The 23,628-nt window shown below is 32.9% G+C and overlaps 3 protein-coding genes across 4 annotated transcripts; 1 reads left to right on the top strand and 2 right to left on the bottom strand.

Annotated features, from left to right (window-relative positions):
• Nucleotides 1-292: 292 nt before the first annotated feature.
• LOC120276965 (histone-lysine N-methyltransferase SUVR3) lies at nt 293-3,880 on the bottom strand. The gene is given in 3 exon segments (XM_039283706.1): nt 293-797; nt 3,174-3,243; nt 3,246-3,880. Coding segments are annotated over 3 exon segments (978 nt in total). The 5' UTR covers nt 3,759-3,880; the 3' UTR covers nt 293-402.
• A 693-nt stretch (nt 3,881-4,573) lies between these two features.
• Nucleotides 4,574-9,048, bottom strand: LOC120277893 (coenzyme Q-binding protein COQ10 homolog, mitochondrial). Of its 2 annotated transcripts, XM_039284747.1 has the most exons (5): nt 8,824-9,048; nt 8,370-8,756; nt 7,656-7,851; nt 5,107-5,238; nt 4,574-4,965 (listed from the first exon to the last, which is right to left on the bottom strand). In XM_039284747.1, the coding sequence occupies exons 2-5, from the start codon at nt 8,696-8,698 to the stop codon at nt 4,825-4,827; spliced, it is 798 nt and encodes a 265-aa protein (XP_039140681.1). In that variant the 5' UTR covers nt 8,699-8,756; nt 8,824-9,048; the 3' UTR covers nt 4,574-4,824. The 2 variants fall into 2 exon arrangements, with proteins under 2 accessions (XP_039140681.1, XP_039140680.1); XM_039284746.1 differs by having other exon boundaries at nt 8,370-9,048.
• Nucleotides 9,049-9,971: 923 nt separating this feature from the next.
• LOC120277482 (protein NAR1) lies at nt 9,972-19,039 on the top strand. Its single transcript, XM_039284343.1, is given in 14 exon segments — nt 9,972-10,120; nt 10,193-10,344; nt 10,972-11,063; nt 11,341-11,494; nt 12,806-12,992; nt 14,473-14,599; nt 15,795-15,975; nt 16,071-16,120; nt 16,566-16,665; nt 16,667-16,738; nt 16,831-16,957; nt 17,038-17,129; nt 18,471-18,507; nt 18,510-19,039. Coding segments are annotated over 13 exon segments (1,443 nt in total). The 5' UTR covers nt 9,972-10,120; nt 10,193-10,233; the 3' UTR covers nt 18,623-19,039.
• The last annotated feature ends 4,589 nt before the right edge of the window (nt 19,040-23,628 follow it).

Below are 23,628 nucleotides of genomic sequence, written 5' to 3' on the forward strand. Positions count from 1 at the left end.
AAAATAATTTGTATAATTATACATAAGCAAATTAATGATAATTATATTTTCATTTTTACACAGGCTTGCAAGAAAAGAAAAGATTTTTTTTTATTTTTATATTTATTTTTTTTTGGGGGACGTTGACCCACAAATATAAGGTGAAATCCTAAGAATTCTACAAAAGATAGAATTATATTTTCATTTATTTATTTTTTTAAAATTTTTAATTTTTAAAAATACTTCTCCTTGTACAACACTCAAACTACAGAAAACCCAAAATGGCCAAAATTCATCCTTAATGAAAAAAAAATAAAGGAATAAAGGAATACTTCATAAAATCAACCTGTGATAACATGCAATACAAAATTAAATAATTTTTTTAAAAAAAATAAAAATAAAAATAAAATAAAAAGAGTTGATCTAAGTCTCTTCTGAAGGAAGAACACCAAAACAAGCATCAGTTCCACAAAAACATGGAAAAGCATCAACTTTAACTCTAGTAACATCACCATAACTGAAAGTAAGCTCTTGATCTTGCATCAAATCAATGGCAGCAAAAAAACAGAGCCTTGGAAGCATTGAACCAGAGTTCCTCACAAGAGCAGAAATCAAGTTGCCTCCATCACAAGAATGGTTGATGAAACGAGCCACATTGCCGACTTTGGTTGCATCGATGTTCACTCTTAAGCATGCTTTGCCTGATGGAAGGTGTTCTCTTACAACAATAAGAGCAGGCGAAAACTTCATCTTCGATGTTGCCAATTCATCATATGATTTTTGCCTCTTTCTTGCTTCCTCTGTTGTTAAGTATTCCCCTGCACATACATTTTATTCAACTTAGTTTTATAAGGTTGTGATATATTCTGTGCTATCATTGATCGATGAATGGTTTGATTTCATAGTGAGGATAATAAAAAATAACCATTAACAACAAATGTGTATAATGCAGTATACAAATTACTATTTCGTTTGCTTCTTTGCTCACACATTTAAATATTCACATGAATTGAACAAGGGTGTGGAATATAAATATTAATCTCAAAATGAATGGTTGTATCACATTAGTAACATTATAACAATAATTGATTATAACTGGTTACAGAAAGCCTATAAACTGCAGTATAGATACATATTATGATTTTTGCTTCTTTCTATCTTCCTACATGGTTGATAACTCTTCTTGAATTTTATAAGGTTGCAATATTTAATGGTATAAATCGGTATCTCGGTTATGGTTTCGTGAATCCATAATCAATTATGAACATTGATCTCAAAATGAATGATTTGATCACATTAATAACATTCATTGATCAATGAATGGCTTGATCTCTTTAGAAAAGATATCAGAAAAAACCATTTACAACAAACTTATATAATGCAGAATACATATTATGATTTCTTTTGCTTCTTTGCTCAAACATTTATTCACATGAATTGAACAAGGTTGTGATATTCTGGGAGTCATGAGTCGATATCTTAATTATGGTTTCATGCTCAATTACAAACATTAATCCCAAAATGAATGGTATGATCACATCAGCAGCGAGTTTAAAAAATGCAGTATAGATACTAATTATCACTTTTGCTTCTTTCTAGGTCTCTATATTGTTAATAACTCCCCTGGATTTTATAAGGTAGTGATATTCTATATCATAATTCGGTATCTTGGTTATGCTTTTATGAATCCATGATGAGTTATGAGCATTGATCTCAAAATGAATTACTTGATCACATTAATAACAATAATTGATTATAACAAGTTCATGTAATGTGGCGTAGATACATATTATTGATTTTTTGCTTCATTTCAGCTTCCTATCTCATCAATAACTCCTCTGAATTCTGTAAAGTTGTGATATTCTATGCGTCATCCATGTTAAGGTTCCACAGTTTATTATATAACTATCTAATCTCAAAATGAACAGTTGTATCACATTAGTAAAAATAATTGATTATAACTGATTGTAATGAGCTTATATGATTTCAGTATAGAAATATATAATGATTTTGCTTCTTTTTAAGCTTCCTATGTAGTCAAGTACTCCTTGCACATACATTTACTTACCAATTTGTATCTTGGTTAATTATGGTTGCTTGATTATGGCAATTGATCTCAAAAATCAACAGTTCGATTTCACTAGTAACAATAATTGATTATAGAATTAAAGTACAACATTGGCGCTAAAACTAACCACATTTGATTATTTTGGTCCCGGAGCTAAGAGAAATGTTCAAGTATAGTCCAAAACAAATCGAAAAGCTTCTCCTCATTTTTTAAGTTCAAGGAACCGACTCACTTTTGACCAAAATTTTTAGTAAAGTCACTAACATTGCACTTAAACCTTGATTATAACCGTTTACAACAAAATTATATATTATAATATATTACATATGATGTTTTTTTGTTTTTCTTTTTAGCTTCATATGTGGTCAAGATTATATTCAAGTGTCTTGTTTAAAGTCGCATGTTCAATCACAACCATTGATTTTAATATGAATGTTTAGATCTCATTAATCACAAAGATTATAACAAATTTGTATAATGTGCATTACCACAATACTACTTGACACAATTATTAAAGTAACCAATAGTTTATCCATTAATTTAGAGAATATGAATTTGAATATATAAATATAGGTCTCTGATCACATTAGTTTAAGCTCTTAAGTTAAAATAGGTCCAAATAATATGTTTAGTTTGTATCTAACAACAATAATCTATCATATAATCCTATAAATAAATAATACTTTATGAAATCAGAAGTTCTCTAATTATCATCATTAAATTTTTTATTTTTTATAAAGGCAACAAACGATGTTCCATAAAGGGTCACATGTAACATGATACGATGAGAATCCGAATCCTAAACGTGCATTTTCAGAAATCAAACCGAGCTGTTATAAAACTCTCTGCATATGTCACATGAGACGATCAGAGTCCTATACATGCATTTTCAAAAATCAAACTGAGCTATTATACAACTCTCTATACAACTCCAGGGGAAGAAAACAATATCCTCTCATAGAGGACCTAATAAATAGTGAATAAACAGTATTGTTTTGCCTTCTACAAAACTTGAGTCTGCCTATTCACTATTCAAATAACAATTCATTGTTAATTTCAGAACGATATTAAAAAAAACTTATTAGATATATATATATATATACATAAAGGAAATTTATTTGGTTACCAGCGTACTCGCAGATGAAGCTCCCTTTCATAACGAACTGATCCGCATGCAATCCCCAACCCTTTTTTTCGGATCTTTAACCACCTTCACCCGAATCCGAACTCCTAATTGGGTCGCCCGATTCCCACAATCCGACCCGCATCCGCACCCGAATCCGCATTCCCTCAGTAGTCCCATTCCCACACCCGAATCCGAATCCGTTATCCAACACGGGCAACCCTCAGGATCACAGACCCGGCACTGGCACCCGGATCCGGATCCTATAGCGACAGAGGCGAGATCCGAAAACGAGGAGGGATCCGATAAGGGCTCCCCGGCGGCTCCGCCCCAGGGCTGGGAGGAGGGGGAACGGAGAATGGCGGAACGGGAGTAGAGGAAGTAGGAGTAGGGCTGGGAATCGATGGGATTAGAGAAGGGGATGGGGTACCTCTCCAGGCCGCGCGTTGCATCGGCGGATCGCCGAGTGGTGATGGAAGCGGCTATAGTGTTGAAGAGCTTGCAGGCGGTGGCAGCGGCAGCGAGAACGGCCGGCGGGAGCCATGGGAAGACTAGCTCCGCCCATTCTCGGATCCGCTTCGGTTCCATCCGATTTAGATGGACCCGTTTCTCAGCGGTATGACGGCTTAACGGAGATCCAATCGCGACCGTTGGTTAATGCGTCATTTGATCCGTATTTGGAGTGCTTTGAGATTCGCCTTTGGATGAGATAAGAGTTTTTTTTTTTAAAAAAAAGTATTTATTCATTAATAATTTTTTTGAGCAAATTGACAGCAATTCGTTCCGACTCTTTCAATCTGGCAGGGTCTAGAGAGCCCATAAAATTTATCAAATTCTTAAACTATATTTGATTTTAAAACTTTTGCTTTTTAAATGTAATTAAAATTAAAAAATTATAAAATTATCCATGTCACATAATATTTTTGACAGTTTTATTAAATTATTAAAAATATAGAATTGTATAGAAAAAAATTCAAAAAATAAAAACTAAGATATGAATTAAAAAAAAAATTAAGGGACTATGATTGGCATGAAAATATATAGGGAGTTTTTAGTTATTTTTCTTAATTTTTTTAAGATAAATTAATTTTTGAACTTGTAAAATATGTGATTCAATTATTCGCAAAATTGAAAGTCAAAAATTATGTAATATTGCCAACAATTTTTTATTGAGTCTTGTATGAGGTGTTCGTGTCATGCTAAAGAGTGCATGAGTCATGCTAAAGAGATAAATTCGAACTTTAGCTTTTGTAAAGTAAAAATACAAGTGTGTTAAGAGATTAACTCCGTTCTTATGTATGTCTTTAACGTGATTTGTTCACGCACGGGCCTGAGGAGGGTTGGACCGTTAGCTATTAATCCAACAGCATAAAAGAATGCTTGTAAAAAAGAATGCTTGCAAAGAAGAGAAATATAGAATGTTTCTTTGTTTGTTTGGTAAAATCCCTGTTGAAAAATTAGGTACAAAAAAGAAGTGAATGAGTTACACCAAATAAATCAATTTTCAGAGTTCCAACACATGACAAAAGCTTGTGTTGGTTGTCTCTGTTTCATGAGATCAAATGAAAAGGCTCCTCCTCTTCATCTCAGTAAGAAGGGGGAAAACTGAGATTTTTTTCCCATAATTCTTCAAACTGTATTGTTTAACAGAAATTCAGCAGCTTCGTGAAACAATTTTTCCTTCTCCATAAGGATTTTCTAGAACTTGAACGCCGGGACCATAGATTCTCCGGCATCGATCTGTGAATGAAAAAACCAACCTGGAAACCACTTCCTTGAAGAACATGGAGGCCACCTGCCACAACATTTGAAAATGATGTAAAACGACCTTTCGAAGTAAAGGAATATGAAAAATCTGAATAAGCGATGTAATTTCTAGGCATAGCTGTAGAATTTATGAAATTGAAAAGGCAAAATGAATTCTACTTAACCATACCTGACGATATAGAGGTGACTGGAACTTAAAATCCACCAAAAAATGGACTTGGCAAGATCCTGGGACTGGACCAGGGTTAAATTCCCAAACATTAATCAAATGATCAAACAAACCGCTTTCTGATGCTGTTGTCTGCAAGAAACACCAACAATGCACATCAGAATAAGTACAATGTACAAATGAAAGGTAAAAAGTGAGATAATAATCTGGCCAGAAAGTGGTTAGCTCACTATAATGAAATAGTTAGCTCCCCATAATTTGAGAACAGCATAATTTGAGAACAGCATAAAAGATGGAAACTGGGTTAAACCCTAAAAACAGAACTAAAGACGGACTAAAATTTGAGAACAGCATTGTGTTTTTCATTATGATTGGGTGTCCACATGATGATGCTGATGAAAAGATCGACCATTTTGAAGACAAGCAATGATGAGAGGTGACAAAATAAACTAAACAAGCGGTCTCACTTTCAGAAGAGAACAAGTGCAGAGATATAATTATAACAAAATAAGTGGTTACATCAAGAGTGTTTATTGAAATCTTGATTGTCATTCTCCTTTAATCCTAAGACATTATATGTGCTGTTGTTTACAACGCAGGAAAAAAAAAAATCTATTCCGGTCAGGGAAATAAAAGTTCAGGATCAGTTTTCTCTGCCCCCAAAAATCTGTCAAAAAATTGGTCAGTTGTCTAGATCATTGATAGCAAGAAAAGAATAATAGCTTTAATAAAGGTAAATTCAAAGTTTTGATAAATATGTTTAATTTGATAAATATGTATAATTTCCCAGATTTAACATTCAGTTCCAACTTCAATCAGGAAAAAAGTAAAAGAATCATAAGAAAACAGGACTGGAAATCGAGGGAAAATAAGACCAGTTTTGTTTTGGGTTTTACACAAATTTGATTTTCTCATGCTGCCAAGGAAAAAAACATTTGAAAAAGATGTTTCTCTAAGTCACTAAGAAAACATTTTTAGTTAAAATTTCATGTTTCCTACACTATAAACCTACATTTTCTACTTCATCAGCTACTCTCTATCTCTCCAACTCAACATCCATGTATCCTCTCACAGTGCCCCACTTCACCTTCTAGCTTTCCAGACTATTTCTTTATGCCTCAGAGCCCACATTCTCTCTCTATCTCAACACTTATGTTTTCTTCTTAATGCCTCACATCTAAGCTCTAGACAAGGTTTCCTTACAAAAATCACTCTTACACATCCTAACAACAATGCTACCAATCCCAGCCATCCAAAAAATAATAATAATAATAAGAATTAACCAGCAAAGTCAAAACCTAATAATGAAACCAGGTTCATATAAGCCAGCCAGCTGATAACCCAACATCAATTTTCTACCATTAGGGATAGCCACAGCTACTTAACTATCAAAAAACTCCACATATTAATCCATTAGCATCACATTCCCAATCCACAGGCAAAGAAATGATCTTAGATTTTTCAAGTACACAAAACACCTAATCTTAATTGTGCAGAGGGACTAACCTCACCGCTACCAATCCCGACCATACATGAAGGAAATAAAACAACACCAGCCAAAAAAGAAAAAAAGAACCCAAGTGAACACCCTCGCCAGCCAATAAATCAGATCATTTTTGTCATCATACATAACGGTTGCCACTCAGATATATATATATATATATATATATATAAACACCAGATAACAATACTTGGTAGCACTACTAAATTGTTGGCAGATTAGTCTAGTTCACAAAGCACCTCATCTTCTACAAAAGGATTGAACAAGAAAGATTTGTCTAAGACAAGCCAAATTGAGAAAACCATCTCTTACTATGTCATGAACAATTGAAAGTGTTGCTACAGCAATATGTACTTGTACAATTCAACTAAAATTCTTAATCACAGAACATTTGATTTCTATAATGGTAGATTTCTGCTTGATTGTCATTAAATTTACCTCCTTACCAATATAACCTGTTTGTTTCTTAAAATTAAAAACCTCCTTTGTGTTCCATTTATATAAGTTCACTAGCTTAAACAAATCAGCATCAAACAATGTGATTCAAATAAGTGAACTTAGAAAAATAGTTTGAGGGTGCAAGAAGTATCTAATCCACTTAGTTTTATTTCTATCAAACCAAAAGTTAAATATAAATGTTTGTTTGCAGTAGTCAAACCTTATAATCAAGTTGGATTTAGCATACTATTTATTGTTTCCTCCCAACGCTATTCAGAAGAGTTTTTCACCAATTGCCTTTATTCTTCATTTAATACTTTAAGATGGTTGTTTCCACTGTGATTAGCTCTTTTTCAAGGTAAAAATTTATGATGAACATTAATGAACATAGTAAAGAAGGATGACAAAGTTTATTAACTATTCACCAGTGTACCATTTTCACAAAGTGTAACCAACTGTCTAAACAGATCCTCGTGAAATTCAATATAACCAATAACAGATCCCGCTGAAAATTGGTATAGAATCAAGTAAACTAAAATTAAAGCAAGGAAAATAGGCCATTTTGTCATGAAGTTAATAAAAAAACATAGGTGATGGAAAGGATGATAACCTTTATGTATTTGGGTTTCGTTAATTCAACATGAGAAACATAGCTTTCAACCAAGAACTTGAAACCAATCTCCAACTCGGCATCAAATGATCCATCACTGTTACGCCTAATAACCCTGGATCTTTGACACCATGGAAGAAAGTCTTCATATAAATCAACTGCTGCAACCACTGCAAATATTTGCTCTGGGGAGTACCTGAATATAGCAATATTAATCCAATCCAAAGAACAGATTGTATAAGTTCGACACAATATTTATAATGAACTAAGAACAGTCAACAGTTAGACATTGAAATAATTATCAAATATGATGAGGGTATTGCATGTAAAATTAATTAAACAAAAATTAAACTTAGCAACAATCTATATTTGTCGCAAACTAAAGACCACAAAGGCATCGGTTTTAAAAATTTACTATACAATGCACAAACAAAAACAAGCAAAGCATGTATATACAGTAGAACAATAGAAAAAATCTACAGAATTTGATAATAAACTAACAACACTCAACAGTTAAACATCAAAATACGTGTGGAACATGATGAAGGTATTTCAAGGAGGGGGAAAAACAACCCATGTGACCACAAAAAGCAAAATATCAATTGCTTACCATGCTGTAAAATTATAGTTCATGAGAAACATGAAATTGTGGAAATGCACAAATTGCACTAATAATCGGTGGGGGAAAACACATGCCCAAACAAATGAACATACCCTATCACACGTTTCTCCTCATGCACCTTGGAAAGAACCTCTCCTTCCTCTCCATCTCCACAACCAAGAAACCATCTTGTTTGCGCATTACTCTGAAAACTCCCGAAAGATAGATCCTGCTCCCTCCGCTCATCAACCAATCCACCAATGTTCGAATTCCCTACACGAGCAAGACTACTGATACATCGAGTTTGAGAAAACCGCTCCACCCTCCCCTCATTTGCCAGACAATTCTCCATCAATCCCAATCCATTGCTGCCACCCAAAGCACGACCTCTTCGCGTTAACAACCTCGCTAAGGCCCTCGAAGACGATAAGATCGGCGGCATTGCACCCCCAAATCAAGCCCTCTTCCCCAAGATCAACGCTTTCGATTATTCTCCGATCCTTATCACAATCCACACCAAAATTAAACTCAGAGCCCTAAATTGTCAATCCCATATCGATTCCATACCTTATATATGTCCAATCCCTAGAGAATTGGGGAGAAAAACACGAATTGGTTCCCGCAGCCCTAATTTGACCACCAAGGAATAAGCAATGACCAATTCCGCAGAGAATTCGGAGGAATGCTGAATATCCGAGACGAGGGCATCCGTGTCTGGGTTTGGATTAGGGGAACCAATTTCTAGGGTTTCGTGCGAAGCTCACGCATGGAACTCGGGAAGGAAACGCGTAGCATGGTATCGCCTACCCGTCCACGTGTTCTATTCCGATGACTGATCTCGTCCGTTCGATCAAGTTCGAGTTCGAATCTTGATGAATCGGTGATACGACTCTTTTGCGTACATACCCCTTGAAAGCCTCATAATTTCATGTGCATGTATAAATATAGTATATAATAAGAGGGCGAGTTTTTGGGCCGTTGGATTCAAATCCTATGGCTGCAAATCACCCACTTTAATTATCAGTAAAATCAACTGTGAACTAACATAATGCTGCACACCATTTCAAAACTTCAGAATACCATATCTAGTTTATCTAATATAGTCAGTTTATCATTTTGATCCCTCTAATATGATTTGTTTTTAGACAATTTCTCTATTTTAATATTTTCGTAAGGACTTAACAAATTATATTAAAAAGAGGGATTTATATTTTTTAAATATTAAAATAGAGAATCTTCTAAAGACAAATGATATTAGAGAGATGGACATATTGACTATATTAGAGGGACTAAATCGAATATTATATCTTTAAAAAACAATGATATAAATAGTATCAAACTATATACAAAGTATTATAAATAGTTTCACCTTCCATGAAAAAAAAAAAATTAAACCAATGACACAATCAATCACCCATTAATTTTCAATGCAGTATAATTTTTTGCTACTATTCGATATCACTGTTACCCATTCGTTTTTTTCCCTCTCATTTTTTTCATTTTGCTGACAGGGAGAACATATACTACGGTTACTACCTCAAATTAAGAATTTTTTTTTTTTGCATTAATACCCTTTGATAAGTACATTATTATGTACATAAATATCAACTTAAAATATTACATGATATATCAGCTCTTCCTTTTAATTAATTACAGAGTTTATAAAGGGGGTATATGTAAAAAAATATCCAAGAAAACGGGAACTCAACGCGCCGTCAAATTCCCTGACCTAAACCGACTTCCGTTGGTCCCTCCCAACGGCCTTTTCTTTCTTTTTTCCTTCTAATCTCATCTCGAAGAACCCTAATTCCATCTCATCTTATCGCGAGAGCTATCAATCGTCAATCGAGACATTGGGTTCTGGGTAGATTTCTGCAATTCTTGTTTCTATTGTGTGATTTCTTGGTCTTTTTTTATCTTATTGTATTTGTTTCAGAGGATTTGATAGGGTTTGACCGGAAAAAAGGAAAGGCCAAAATGTCAGCGAAGTTCTCGCCGACGCTGCGGCTGACCGATCTCAATGACTTCATTGCCCCGACGCAGGAGTGCATAATCACGGGGCGCAAACCAAATATTGAGAAGCCTGAGGTATCGGATTAGGTTTTTTCTTCTTGCTTTATTTATTTATTTTTATCTTATTGGTTGGTATCAAGTGTGATTATAACTTTAAATCAATAAAGTTGCAAGCTTTGTGCCTTTCTGTTTTGTTGGACAGTTAGGTATTGGAGTAGGAAAGGAACCATCTTTTAGGTTATTTTTGTTTCAATTGGTAGAAGATTCCTGTTTTCTGAATGATTTAAGTTTTTGGAAGACTAGGGAAGGCATGGAGCTATTTGATTGTAACTAAGGACAAGTCTGCTATCATAGCCCTTACCCTCTTTAGAATATTAGATAAATCAGTTTGATCTATTAGTTATTGTGTTAAGGATGCTAAAAGTTTGGGAACGGTGGACAGTTTTGACTGAATAATGCGTCCAAACTATTTAAAATGTATTTAGACTTTTATTAGCAAATGGATGATGAGATCATTTGATTGTGGCTCAAGTTTATTGTAAGTATCATGGCAATCTAAATGAAGTCAACTTTTGTTTTCTTGTATTATTTGGTTGTTTGAATGGCTTTTATTTTGTTAGCAAATATTACAAGAAATTCTTGCATAAGTATTTTGTATATCCCTTGTGGTTCCTGACATTTCATCTCAAAATTGTACTTCAGCGGAATCAAGGGAAGTTCAGTGGTGGTTTTAACAATACATCATCACCTGCGGAGGCAGTGAAAATCTCGCTGAAAGATTGCTTAGCTTGCAGGTAGAACTTATATTTGAAGTGGGTTTTTGATTTTGAGAGACAAATGTATAACAGGGCTCAGTGCATTCTGAAATATATGTGAAAAATGTATTTTAGTATATATTGTTTACTTCAGGTGATATTGAATGCATGCTAAATTTCCATCTTATTAGTTTGTTCATATATGTACGCTTTTATTGTATCTTTCAACTGTGTACATTTAATTTGATATTATTGTGTGGTGATGCACACTTTTTATTTCTAGTGGACTAGGCTTACTGTTTTTATATGTTTGCAGTGGTTGCATAACTTCAGCTGAAACGGTTATGCTGGAGAGGCAAAGTTTGGATGAGTTTTTGTCACAACTCAACTCAGACAAGACTGTTATTGTTTCTCTTTCTCCCCAGTCAAGGGCATCATTGGCTTCTCATTTTGACCTTTCTCCAGCTCAGGTAGTAAATAATGTGGCTGACACTTTGTTTGATATTTCCTTAACTATTGGCTTATGTCTTACTTCAGTCAAGCTGTTGTCTAGGCTATCTAGAAAATTAAATGTTTAAATTCTTATGGATAGATTAAAATGCTTCCTTTCAGCAGATGTTTGTTTGAAGTTAATTGAAAATAACTTGGATCTTAATTCACATGTAATTGGAGTTACATGGATTTGAAAATTTCTACTTAGATAATTTTGTGTTTGGTTGGGAAAATTTGCAAATCTAGATTCAGAGATTTCTTGTTTATTTGGAAAAGAACCGTAAGATATGGAATATAAGGTGTAACATGGAAGATATGAGATTATAAAGCAAGAAAGGAGAGTCAAATGCAATTTCAAACATAATTGATGATATAAAACCAAATTGATATTTCAAGTCAAGCTCAGGAATTCAATCATTATTTTGAAAGTATTTGGTATTTCCAAATGCCATGCTGCAGTGAAATACTTCTAAACAAATGCTGAATTTTTGTTTCAATTACTGAACTTGAAAATCTAGATAATGAGTTACAATCACCCAAATGCCCCCTTAATGAAAACTATGATGATTTTCTTTACATGCTCCTTTTTAATTGCTGAATTTTTGTTTCAATAACTGGACTTGAAATCTAGATAATGAGTTACAATCACCCAAATGCCCCCTTAATGAAAAACTGTGATGATTTTCTTTACATGCTCCTTTTTAGTTGCAGAATTTTGTTTCAATTACTGGACTTGAAAATCTAGATAGTGAGCTACAATCACCCAAATGCTCTTTACTGGAAAACTATGATGATTTTCTTTACATGCTCCTTTTTTGTTGCTTAACCATTTTTGCAAAATTCTCTCCACTTATCCTGTGGTTGTGCCATTAAAAATCTGAGTAGGATTTAGGTGACAAGTTTCTGTATGTTTTAAGTACGAATCTCATTATTAAGTTTTTTATTTTTATTTTTATTTTTTTTCAAGTGTTAACATGGAGAAAGAGCATCTCCTTAGGGAGAAATTTTCATGGAAATTTTTTTTCATTTAGTTGACAAGAAGGTTGAACATAGTTTCTGTTGTTCAGCTCCATATAACATTGATACCCAAGGATATTGGTATAAAATAAGGAATAATTGGACATAAAGTTTGTCATCTGTAATTGATGTTTTAAAGAATTGTTCCTTTCTGAAAACTAAATGTTTTCCCTAGCATACCAGACTTAACTGATGGTAAAGCATCTTTCTAAGTAGCAGAGTGTTATTTTTTTCCTTACAAGTTTAAGCAACAAAATATTTTTAACTTTTAGGTTTTCGGTAAACTCACTGCTATGTTCAAGTCAATTGGAGTGAAGGCAGTGTACGACACCAGTTGCAGCAGGGATTTATCTCTCATTGAAGTGTGTAATGAGTTTATTTCACGGTACAGAGAATATCAATTGAATATTGGCAAAGTTAATGGACAAGTGCTTCCAATGGTTTCATCCGCATGTCCAGGTATTGTGTGTTTTAATATGTTCAAAGCCACATGAATATTCATTGCTTGATAAATTTTTTTTCGAATTTTGTTTTGACCCTAGTTTTGACAATGTTGCTGTTTGTATAAATATAATATGGGAATTTTTTTCATAAAAAACCCCATTTCTACTTTTTTTTTTTCTAGAAATTCCACGCTACTATGACTCACATATGGTGGGATATTTTTGCGGTGGCATTACCTAATGGCATGCTTGTGGGTCTATACTTCTATTCTCTGTTGCTCTGTCATAGTGAAATAGCACCTTGTTGATAGAGTGGTGGACGGGAGAGTTGTAAAGGAATGCTATTTCAGTTACACAATATGAGTAAAGCCATTATCTAATCAGATCAAGATGTTGCATTTAAAACCAAATGACACCTATTGTCAGCACAAGTCATATTTGCAACTTCTTGGTGTATGAGTTTTACATTGATCAAATGTCAAGTACCTTATCAAATTCGAGTCCTTACACAATTCTAGTGCATGGTACCATAATACCCTATGACTGACTGTTTTTAATCATGGTATTAATTAATCATAATTTTGAAGTTGCTGACAAATCTATCCTCCTTTGTGTATCTAAAATCTTATATTATATGCGCAACTTGCAAAACTGTGAGTGTGAGGATGAGGATATATGTTGAACTTGATTTGTAGATCTCTCTTAACATTCAAAATGATCTACTCACTTTGTGAATGCGTAAATGCAGTATCAGAGAATGAAGGCTTCTATAAGATTTCTTAAAACTGCAGAAGTCTTAATTAACCATAGGACAAGAAACTAAAATGCTGTGACTGTGTTTAGGAAAACCATTTCCAGTTTCTGTCTTTTGAAAAGATATTACTCATCAAATATAAATGTTGCTTTAAGTTGAAAACTTTAAGTAAAATGAAAAAAAAAGGAGGATTTCGGAAAGAGAAAGAAAAGAGGGTATAGAAAAAAAACAGTTACGAATGGGACAATCAAAACAAGGCATATGAAACAGAGAACACATATAATAATGAAATAGATCAACCATATGAAACAGAGAACACAAATAATAATGAAATAGATCAACCATATGCTCCCTATGATGCTTTTGCTTCTGTTTGTGTTGTGATTGATTACGATGGGTTCAATCACTAGAAATGTGTCATGTTCAAGCTTTCTTAGTGTTTAAAATTTCATATCAATTTACCTGATTATTAATGGGGAGGTGACCATGTTCTGCTGGTTCTCTTTCTTCTTTTGATTGAATTGCTAACTCTGATATCATCTCTGTTTTATTCTCTTCCAATTTTATACAAACAATATTCTTGTAATTGCTGCTGAGAACATGCTTTGCTTGATCTACAGTAATGTAAACTTAATTTTTTTTTAAAGACTGAACAAATGCAAGCATTTAGTTAGTTTTTACTTTAGGGTACTTTATTTTTTGCTTTAAGAAACATTTTATATCTGAAGCTTTGCTAATTCAGGCTGGATATGCTATGCTGAAAAGACACTTGGTTCATATATCCTTCCACATATTTCTTCCGTGAAAAGTCCACAGCAGGTGATGGGTGCTGCTATAAAGCATCATTTATCACAGAAGATTGGTCTTCCGTAAGTTCTGTCATCTGTCTACTTGAACTCTGAGGAGAGCTGTGAAACTTCCTTCTTGCAATGTAAATATAAAAAGTTTCATATTTTCCTGCCTCATACATCGAAAATTCCTTATGGACCATCATCTACATTATTTTTTGTGTTCAAAAACATGCAATATCTACTAATTTCTGATCTTAGACTCATTCAAGACCTCCTTAACTGACTCTTGGGACAATTTATTATGACATACGTCTATGCTACTTTGCCAACTTAGCTTTAGTCAAACCAGAAGATCAAGCCCCAAGCTATGTAATCGTGGTTCTGATAATGAAACATGAACATTGCACATGAGTTATCTTGATAAACTGGTGATAGTATGAAAGGCATATATTCCTTGGTGTTGGATTTTTTCACATTATCTTGTTATCGTGGTTCTTCTTCTTCTTTTGTATTAGCCAACTATTTTGGTATATTTTGCATGTGCTGTGTGGAATTTAAAATGATCTTATCACATTTAGGTGTCTGTTCAGGTTATATATCCTTCTTCATGTTAGATAAAAGATCATGTTAACTTGAACTTAGCTGTTATTATAAGCTGCTTACATTTCAAAATATCGGGTTGAGATTTACTCTTTTAACCTTGAACCACAAGCCAACCTACAATAAGTGTTTGTTTGGTTTCAAAAGTTGGATTGATTATTGATTTTGTGCTCCTTTACGAGCTTAACCAGGCATGGTCTGTAGATCAGATCAAGAATCAGTTGGCGATCTAGTCATGGATCATAAGCTAGATTCATTTACATATTTTGACATGCTATTGCTTATATCGGAAGACTCGTATTCATTGTCCTGGAGGGGTTTATATTAAAGCAACTTTTGTATCTATATTATGAAACTTGTTGTTAGGTAGAGTAAATAAGTCCATGTATATTTCAGTGCACTGAATTAGCAATGTAGTACATATTACACAAAAAAATTGCATTTAGTTTTTTAGTTTTTGGTATAATGTTGTGGAAGGTTAGGCTTGGATTGCATGCATGCCTTTTGTCTCTTTCAGACTAGTGTTTTGCCTCCTCATTCATATTGCTTTATGAGTTCTTTCAGAGCCTTAGTTAGGGTATCCTGCCATTATATTCAATTTTGGTATATACCTACTATGGAACAAATTTTCTGCTTGATCAGTAAATTGACTATTCATGAACACTTTTAATAGGCCTGACAAAGTCTATCATGTGACTGTGATGCCCTGCTATGATAAGAAGCTTGAAGCTGCTAGGGAAGATTTTGTCTTTTCAATGGATGGGGAAGGAGAAAACATTTGTGATGCTTCAGTCGTGAAGATTACTGAGGTTGACTCTGTATTGACGTCAGGAGAAGTTCTAGACCTCATTCGTGTATAACAAGCCTTTCATCATCTTACAGCTTATCTTCTTGTTTGGTAAATCTGTACTAACACTATTGATTTTGCTATTTTTCCAATTTCATGCAGTCAAAATCTATTGATTTCAAAGGCTTGGCTGAAGCTCCTCTTGATAAGCTGTAGGTTTTTTTGCCTCCTTCTTCGAGCAACACTTACACTGTCCTTTCTTTATTAATAGATGCATCATACATTAAGAACTCACATTCTTCAGTGATTCAGTTATGTATGCTCTGATAACATTCTCTTAGTAGCATGTGTACAAGTATTCATATTACTTAACAAGATCTTTAAGCACACATGGAAAGTCTGTTCAATTTGTTTTTTCAGTTTTGTTTGACGTTAAACTGGTGTTCATAAGTAACAAATTGTTGTTTTTATATTGCCTGTCATACAAGCAAAAGATCACCTCCATCTTCATTTGGACTTAGTATACTTGCTATATTATAAATTTTTATTTGGAAATCAACTGACTGAATGGATATGCCTTTCCAGTGTGAAGTTGTTGCCAATGGCATTCTTAATTAGACATGGATTATAAGAATATTATAATATTCTGTATGACAGGTTGACAAATGTTGATGAGGAAGGTCATCTTTATGGAGTGTCTGGCGGTGCAGGTGGTTATGCTGAAACAGTTTTTCGGCATGCTGCTAAGACCCTTTTTAGGGATAGACCTTGAGGGCCCACTCAACTTCAAAACTGTCCGCAACTCTGATTTTCGAGAAGTAATTCTGGAAGTAAGTTTTTGAGGATTAAGTCCTATTTTACAACTGAGGGTCGGGTTGGATCATGTAGTTCCACGATGGCATTAAGTTGCATGGTTTTGTAGGTGGAAGGCACTGCAGTCTTGAAAGTTGCACTTTGCTATGGATTCCGAAACTTGCAGAATATAGTAAGAAAAATTAAAATTGGGAAATGTGACTATCATTTTCTGGAAGTCATGGCATGCCCCTCAGGTACCATGTTGTTTTAAGTCATTGTGTGTGAATCTCATTTAATACTACAGCTTCTTAACCCTGATGGTGCTCTGGAACAGGTTGTCTTAATGGTGGAGGCCAAATTAAGCCAAAGGCAGGGCAGTCTGCCAAAGACCTAATTCAACAGTTGGAAGATGTATATATGCAAGATGTAAGGATTTAGCTATTGATAAGTTGATTTCTTTATTTTACTGCAATCTCAGCATGGCATAACCCCCAAGTAGGTGATAGTACCATCAACTGTATAGCATACACTGTTAGGTACATCTTAAGTACAAAATTTTCTGTGTGCTACCATAAACTATATAGCATATATTGTTATTGTTAGTAACTTCTTGGGTACCAAGTTGTCTCTATGTACCATATGACATTGTTTCCATGATTGTCTAGGTCCGACTCTATGCAGTATTGCTAAATAAGAAGGAAAATTTTCTCTGAAAAAAATCTTTCTCGGTGTCCATCTCTTCTGCAGGTGTTATTTACTTCTTAATTTGGTGGTGTGAGAGATCATGGGCAAATGCTGAAGAGCATAGCAGTCATGTCCTAAGTGATCATATATTCCTTTTATGACTTTTGCAAAGAAATCTTTTCATTATGTGCATGTTGGGCGAAAAATCTCTTCTGTCTCAAGAAATTCTTACTCCCATGTGTTTAGAGTTTGCACAGTGACTGTCCTTTTATCATCCATGAAGAGATTCCTCTTCTGGGGGTGTAAACATATCAAGCTTGTGAGCTCAGGCTCAGCTCAAGTCTGAGAAGGATAACTTGAGTTTGGGTAATGTACTCAAGCTGAACTTGAGATTCTCGCTAGCTCAAGCTATGTAACAATGAGCAAAACACTCTGGCAGTTAGCCGCTTATATCTAACTCTGTCATGGGATTCCAAAAGAGAGAAAATGAAAAAGGGTATGAACATTTATTCAAGTTTCTCCCAGAATCTAATACCTTGACCAATGATCTCACCAACAATCGCAAGAGTCCTCTTTAGTTTGAAAGTTAGGTATGAGGAAGAACCTGACAATTTGGCTCAAAATTACTACTGTTTGAGTTTGAGTTCGGTTCGAAATAACTTTTGAGCTTGAGTTTGGCTCGTTTACGGTAGGAAGCATCCTATTAGTTGCCTTATTCTATTGCTGGCCCACTCTCCACATGTAAGAAGCCACAAAACTTATGGGTGATATTGGTTGTTCCTCATTCATGTCCTTGTGATTGATAATATTTTGCATAATTTTGAAGGACGCAACTAGATATAAGATGCATTCTGATGTGTATAATTGTGTTATCTGCATCTTGTTTGCTTTTGATTTGGCTGTGTAAGACACTATAAAATCTTCCAAGAATTTGTTAGTAATATAGGTGACTTATTATCCATTATAAAAATGCCGAGTGTAATTTTAGTAGAGCTCCTTGTTATACTCTCTGCCTGGTTTACTTAGCAGATGTAGTTTTGGAGTACTGCTTTACTGAATAATATAATTTTGCCAATTTTACAGGTATCGATTGCCAACCCTTTTTTGAATCCTATAGTCAGAGATTATATGATGAGTGGCTTGAAGAACCTGGTTCAGAGAAAGCAAAAAGGTACATACACACTGAATACCATCCCTTGGTGAAAAGCATTGCTTCGGAGCTACACAACTGGTGATGCAATTTTTTCCCTCCATTTCTCGAGCCAGAGGCAGTTTCAATCATGGTTTTCGGCAGCTGTTATGCCCTGGGAACGACAACTGTTTATGATAAAAGTAAAACACATCTCACCATACAAGCATCAGATCATCTGTTCCTTGGAGTTGAGGCTCATGAAATAATTTTGCAGGCAGGTAACCCTATGTCATGTATATATTATTGCCCGCTTTGACGTATGTGTGGCATATCGAGGTTCATGTGCTTTTATTTTTATAGGTGTAAAATAATTAAAAAAGAAAAAAAGAAAAAAGAACAATGCTCATTAACTAGAACATGTTAGGAGGTATGGCTTTTATAACTCTTCGCGTTCTTCCTTATTGTATCATATGGATGCTATGATTTGTTTTTCTGCAATACAAATGTTTTCAAATGGTAATGAGGTTACAATACAATTTAAATGCTAACATTGAATGACCAATAGATTATCATATTTTCCTAATGAAGTTTATCTATTGTACGCCGATTATGATATCTTCATGTCAGTATTATTTCCTTCGAATCCTTTGTCATGCTCTTACTGTCAAATAACAATGTTGGTACCTGACCTTTTCATTTATCATATTGCATGCTGAGAAGTGAATGAACAGTGATGTCATACGGTTATTTAGCGTCTTCTGTTGTTATTGTTTGATTATTATAGAACAATTCTATGTTGAGATCTTTTGCAGTTTATATAAACCCTATTTTTTCGATGTTTTCTTGCATGAGTTCATTGTCACGCTGAATATTTATTTTGGGTATGTTGTGAATATTGAAGCTCATGTGAAGGTTCTATCTACTCTGTTTCCTTACCAGTGCATCTCAACTACTTGCTTTGTATTTATTTTTTTTTTGTTGGTGCAAATTTGAGACCAATATGAATGCATTTGTAGGGTTAGAGTCATTGTGCAGCAAACTATGTCCAGCTATTGCACTTCAATCTAAAATTATTTTTCTTTCTTAAATAAGGCTTATTTATCATCAATCTTCTTTCATAAATGTTCAATATAGTTCCTTTAATCTTTGGGGTGGATGTGTCTTATTATGTCTGGAATAATGTTGAAGACATTAATTATACAAACCCTAACTTCGTTTCTAGTTTGGTTGGCTCTGGAGCTGAATTGAAGATCAATTAAACCAAAATTTCATCTTGTGTGATAGAACAAAGTAGCTGCTGTAAGGTATGGGTACTCAAGATAGCATTTACCTTCTTGTGTTTTGATTGTGGAAGAATGGGATCACTCCCACTTTTGGTGCATACCCATGTTTGGATATGCACCAATAGTGTTGGGAATCGGGACGAGGAGGCTTCATCCCTCAAAACCCAGATTGCTCATATCCCATCTAACACTGTTGGGGAAATAAAGACTGTAAAATAAATATCCAATAAAAAAAAGACTAAAAAAGAAATAAAAAATTTGCAGGGATTTAGAGGGAAAGTGCAAATTTGTCAGGAATGATTAAATACTTTCCGCTTAATTAAATTGATTTATGTCATTAAAATTATTTAATTATCATAATTAAAATAGATTTTGAAATTATCTTAGCAAAGTAGAAATTTTATTCAATTTATCTTACATAAAAATGTAGTTAAAGTGTATTATTTAAGTAAATTTTTAATTATAAAAATTAAATTGGATAACAGTTAAGTGGATTAATTATTTTAATAATAATAATAATAATAATAATAATAATAATAATAACGTATAATAGTTAAAGTGAATTTTTATTGTATGCAATATCATTTATTTACATTGAAACAAATAAAAATAATTTTACCTGATTTTTTACTATCATTTTCACTTTCTATTTCTTTCACCCAAACACTTTTTATTTCTATCATCATCCTTTCAATCCAATCCCCAATCACATCCTCCATTTCATGATTCTCATTTTCATTGGGATAATTTCTTCAAGCATGGAAGGAAAGTCAAGGTGGATGGATAGTCAAGATGGACTCGATTAGATGCCAATATAAAGTGATGTTGACCTGAAAACAAACCCTAATAATTTCTCTTGTGGATGGGACACTACTTTTTTTTTATTTTTGAATAATGGAATGATGGAGAATTTCCAATAAAGGCATCCATCCTTTTCAAAGTGAGGTACATTTGTGTGTGTGATTTGTATTCTTCTTCTGAGTTTTATATGATTTAATGTCTCCATCTTCATCAATACTGGGTTTTTTACACTTTCGGTGCACGGCAGCATGTCCTAAATATTGCTAAATAATATATGAGAGCTCTATATATATATATATATATATATAAAAGGTTTTTGCGGAATTTCCGTAGATGTCCACAGGTATATATATATATATATAATTTTACGGAATTCCGTGGATTTCCACAGATAGTAACAGCTGGGTTTTAGTCTTTAGGTTTTTTTTAACTGTAGATATTAGTAGAAATAGTATTCAAAAGTTGTGATCTAGTAGGCAAGTGCATCTGTATTTCTTGTCATTATTTATAAGCATGATGTCGAGCGTTGTTTGTTCGTTCACACTTTCAGAATGTGCCTATATAGTAATTCACTTTGCTTATTTATAATAAAAAAAATCGTTGGATCTCAATTCAACTGTTCAAATAAATGTCCATACTCATACTCTATGGGTGTTCACAGAGGATGATTGATCCTCATATATATATACAGTATGTTTTTTTAGGATGTTCTTAGATTCGTTTTTTAGGAACATCCCCACAACAGCCGTTTGATGAGACGGTTGTTGTTTCATTAGTAACCTCGGGATCATGATTATATTTATAATAAAACAACAACTGTTAGATCTGATTTAACGGTTATTGTGGAACATCTTTAGAATAATGATTGTAGATTCAATGATTTTTTGGTTTCTCCGACTGTTTATTCTCATCAGCATAAAGATATATGTGTCGAGGTATTAATCTCACATTTGTTCCGGTTGCTAACTTTGAACTTCTCTTAAAATCAAGATGTTTGTAGTCTATTTGTAAAAATAAAAAATAAAAAAAAATTGATACTTTGGTTTCTTAGACTAATATGATTTTTTTATTAAAAATTAAAAAAATTATGTACATTTTTTCTTTATCTATGACATGCTGACGTGTTTTTATCAAGTATTAAGATCACAAGAGATTTCTTTCAAAAAAAAGTTGGAGAAGCAGCAGCAGCAGCAGCAGCAGCAGCAAAATAAGACTGGTATTTCCTAACAACAAGTAAAATTAATAAATTAATAAATTTAAAACTAGTTGTATAAAAAAGATTATTTGATGAATATTTTCATCTTATTTTTTTTTAATGCTTTAATATGAATGAAGATTTGACCGAGGGATGAAGATATCAAAGAGGTACCTGCAAAATTGAATAATTAAATTTAGCTTATGCTTAAAGAGCACATTATTTGCACATTCCAAATTGCACCTGGAACATGAGACATTTATGATGAACAAAAACATGAAATAATTGAACAATCCGGTCCCACAATTAGATCACTGTCCCACAAAAAAATAAAAAACCAAAAAGTTAGAGTCCAAAGAAAAACAAATAATAAATAAAAAAAAAAAAAAAAGAAATGAGATTCACACACATACATAGGTGGGCAGTTTCTATCAATTTATATATGGTATTTAACAATAGTTAAAACAGTAAAGTAATCAACAATAAACTCTGTAATATTATTTATATAATTAATAATTTATCTTAAAAAAATATCTATATATATATATATATTTCTATGATTACACTGTAATTATAAAAAAAAACTTAATATAAGAATAAAAAGTAAGAATACATACTGAATATCTTGGATTATATTTAATTCTTTTTTTTCTTCATCATTGTCTCTTTTCTATGTTCTTTGCAATTCTTCATTATCTCTTTTCTATATTATTTACAATATAAAAGTGAGATAGTTATATGCATTTAAAAGATGAATTAATAGTTAAAATTAATTTGATCAAATAGTTTAAAATATATTGATAAATAAAATAGTAATTATATTGACTGTTATGATAGAAAATATATGTCATTTACTATAATAATATTAATTTATATAATTACATATTACTATAATGGTAATTGCTACAGTAAACATTCATTATATTATTCATAAATTTGTACATCATTCTCATAAATAACAAACTTTAATTCATAATCTAATCACTGTCATCAAAGTTTCATACATTTTAAAAAGTTAAATGCACCCAAAAACATATATTCTTTCACTTTATATACATATATATATATATATTATATACATAGTTACTGTTGGTCTATCAATAATGGAGGCTGAAGCAAGCTTGTGGTATGAAAACACTGGCACTAAAAGCCAATAAGACAGCAATTGCTTTGCTTATGTGAGGTCCCAAGCAATGCTGTGAATGATGCGGATGATTTCAACTTGGTTTCTTTTCATGAAAACGAAATTTCACTCATACTCATGCAATGCACTTAAAAAAAAAAAAATCTTGGGTTAATTTGCAATCTTTCAACATTTTTATTATTTTTAACGTTTTTATTGTTTTACTTTTAATAGTAATTATTATATTAAAAAATTATTGAGTTGTTGAAAATTTTTTTTTATCAAATCAAATAAAAATTAAACATATAAAAAAAAACTTATGTCTCAGTGATATTAGCCTTATTATAAAAAATAAGTGTAAGATAAAACTCAAGTTTGAGTCTTATTAGACACAGTGATAATAGATTATAGATGTGAATTTATTGTCTAAATCCCGTATCACCTGATAAAGACATATTTTTTTATAATATAAATAAGATAATTAAATAAAAAGTTATTTATTATTCAAATTATAAAATTAAATATTTAACACTTCATAATAAATTAAAGTTTAATTTACACAATTCTCAAGAATATTATGTGGATGTCCATAGATACCAATTATAAGCAGGTTGACTATAGACTATCGGATCAGAAAATCAATGGCTAAGATTATTCAGATGCATAGCTTTACTATGTGCGCTTATGAATAGTAGCACAGAAAACAG

This window comes from Dioscorea cayenensis, chromosome 15, assembly GCF_009730915.1.
Source record: "Dioscorea cayenensis subsp. rotundata cultivar TDr96_F1 chromosome 15, TDr96_F1_v2_PseudoChromosome.rev07_lg8_w22 25.fasta, whole genome shotgun sequence".
In the NCBI taxonomy this organism is placed as follows: domain Eukaryota; kingdom Viridiplantae; phylum Streptophyta; class Magnoliopsida; order Dioscoreales; family Dioscoreaceae; genus Dioscorea; species Dioscorea cayenensis.

Coding starts and splice junctions, on each gene's coding strand:
- LOC120277893 (XM_039284747.1), bottom strand. CDS start 8,698: ATGCCGCCGATCTTATCGTCTTCGAGGGCCTTAGCGAGGTTGTTAACG. Junction 7,852..8,369: donor GAGGAGAAACGTGTGATAGG/GTATGTTCATTT, acceptor TGCTATATTCAG/GTACTCCCCAGAGCAAATAT. Junction 4,966..5,106: donor AGTCACCTCTATATCGTCAG/GTATGGTTAAGT, acceptor ATGTTGTGGCAG/GTGGCCTCCATGTTCTTCAA.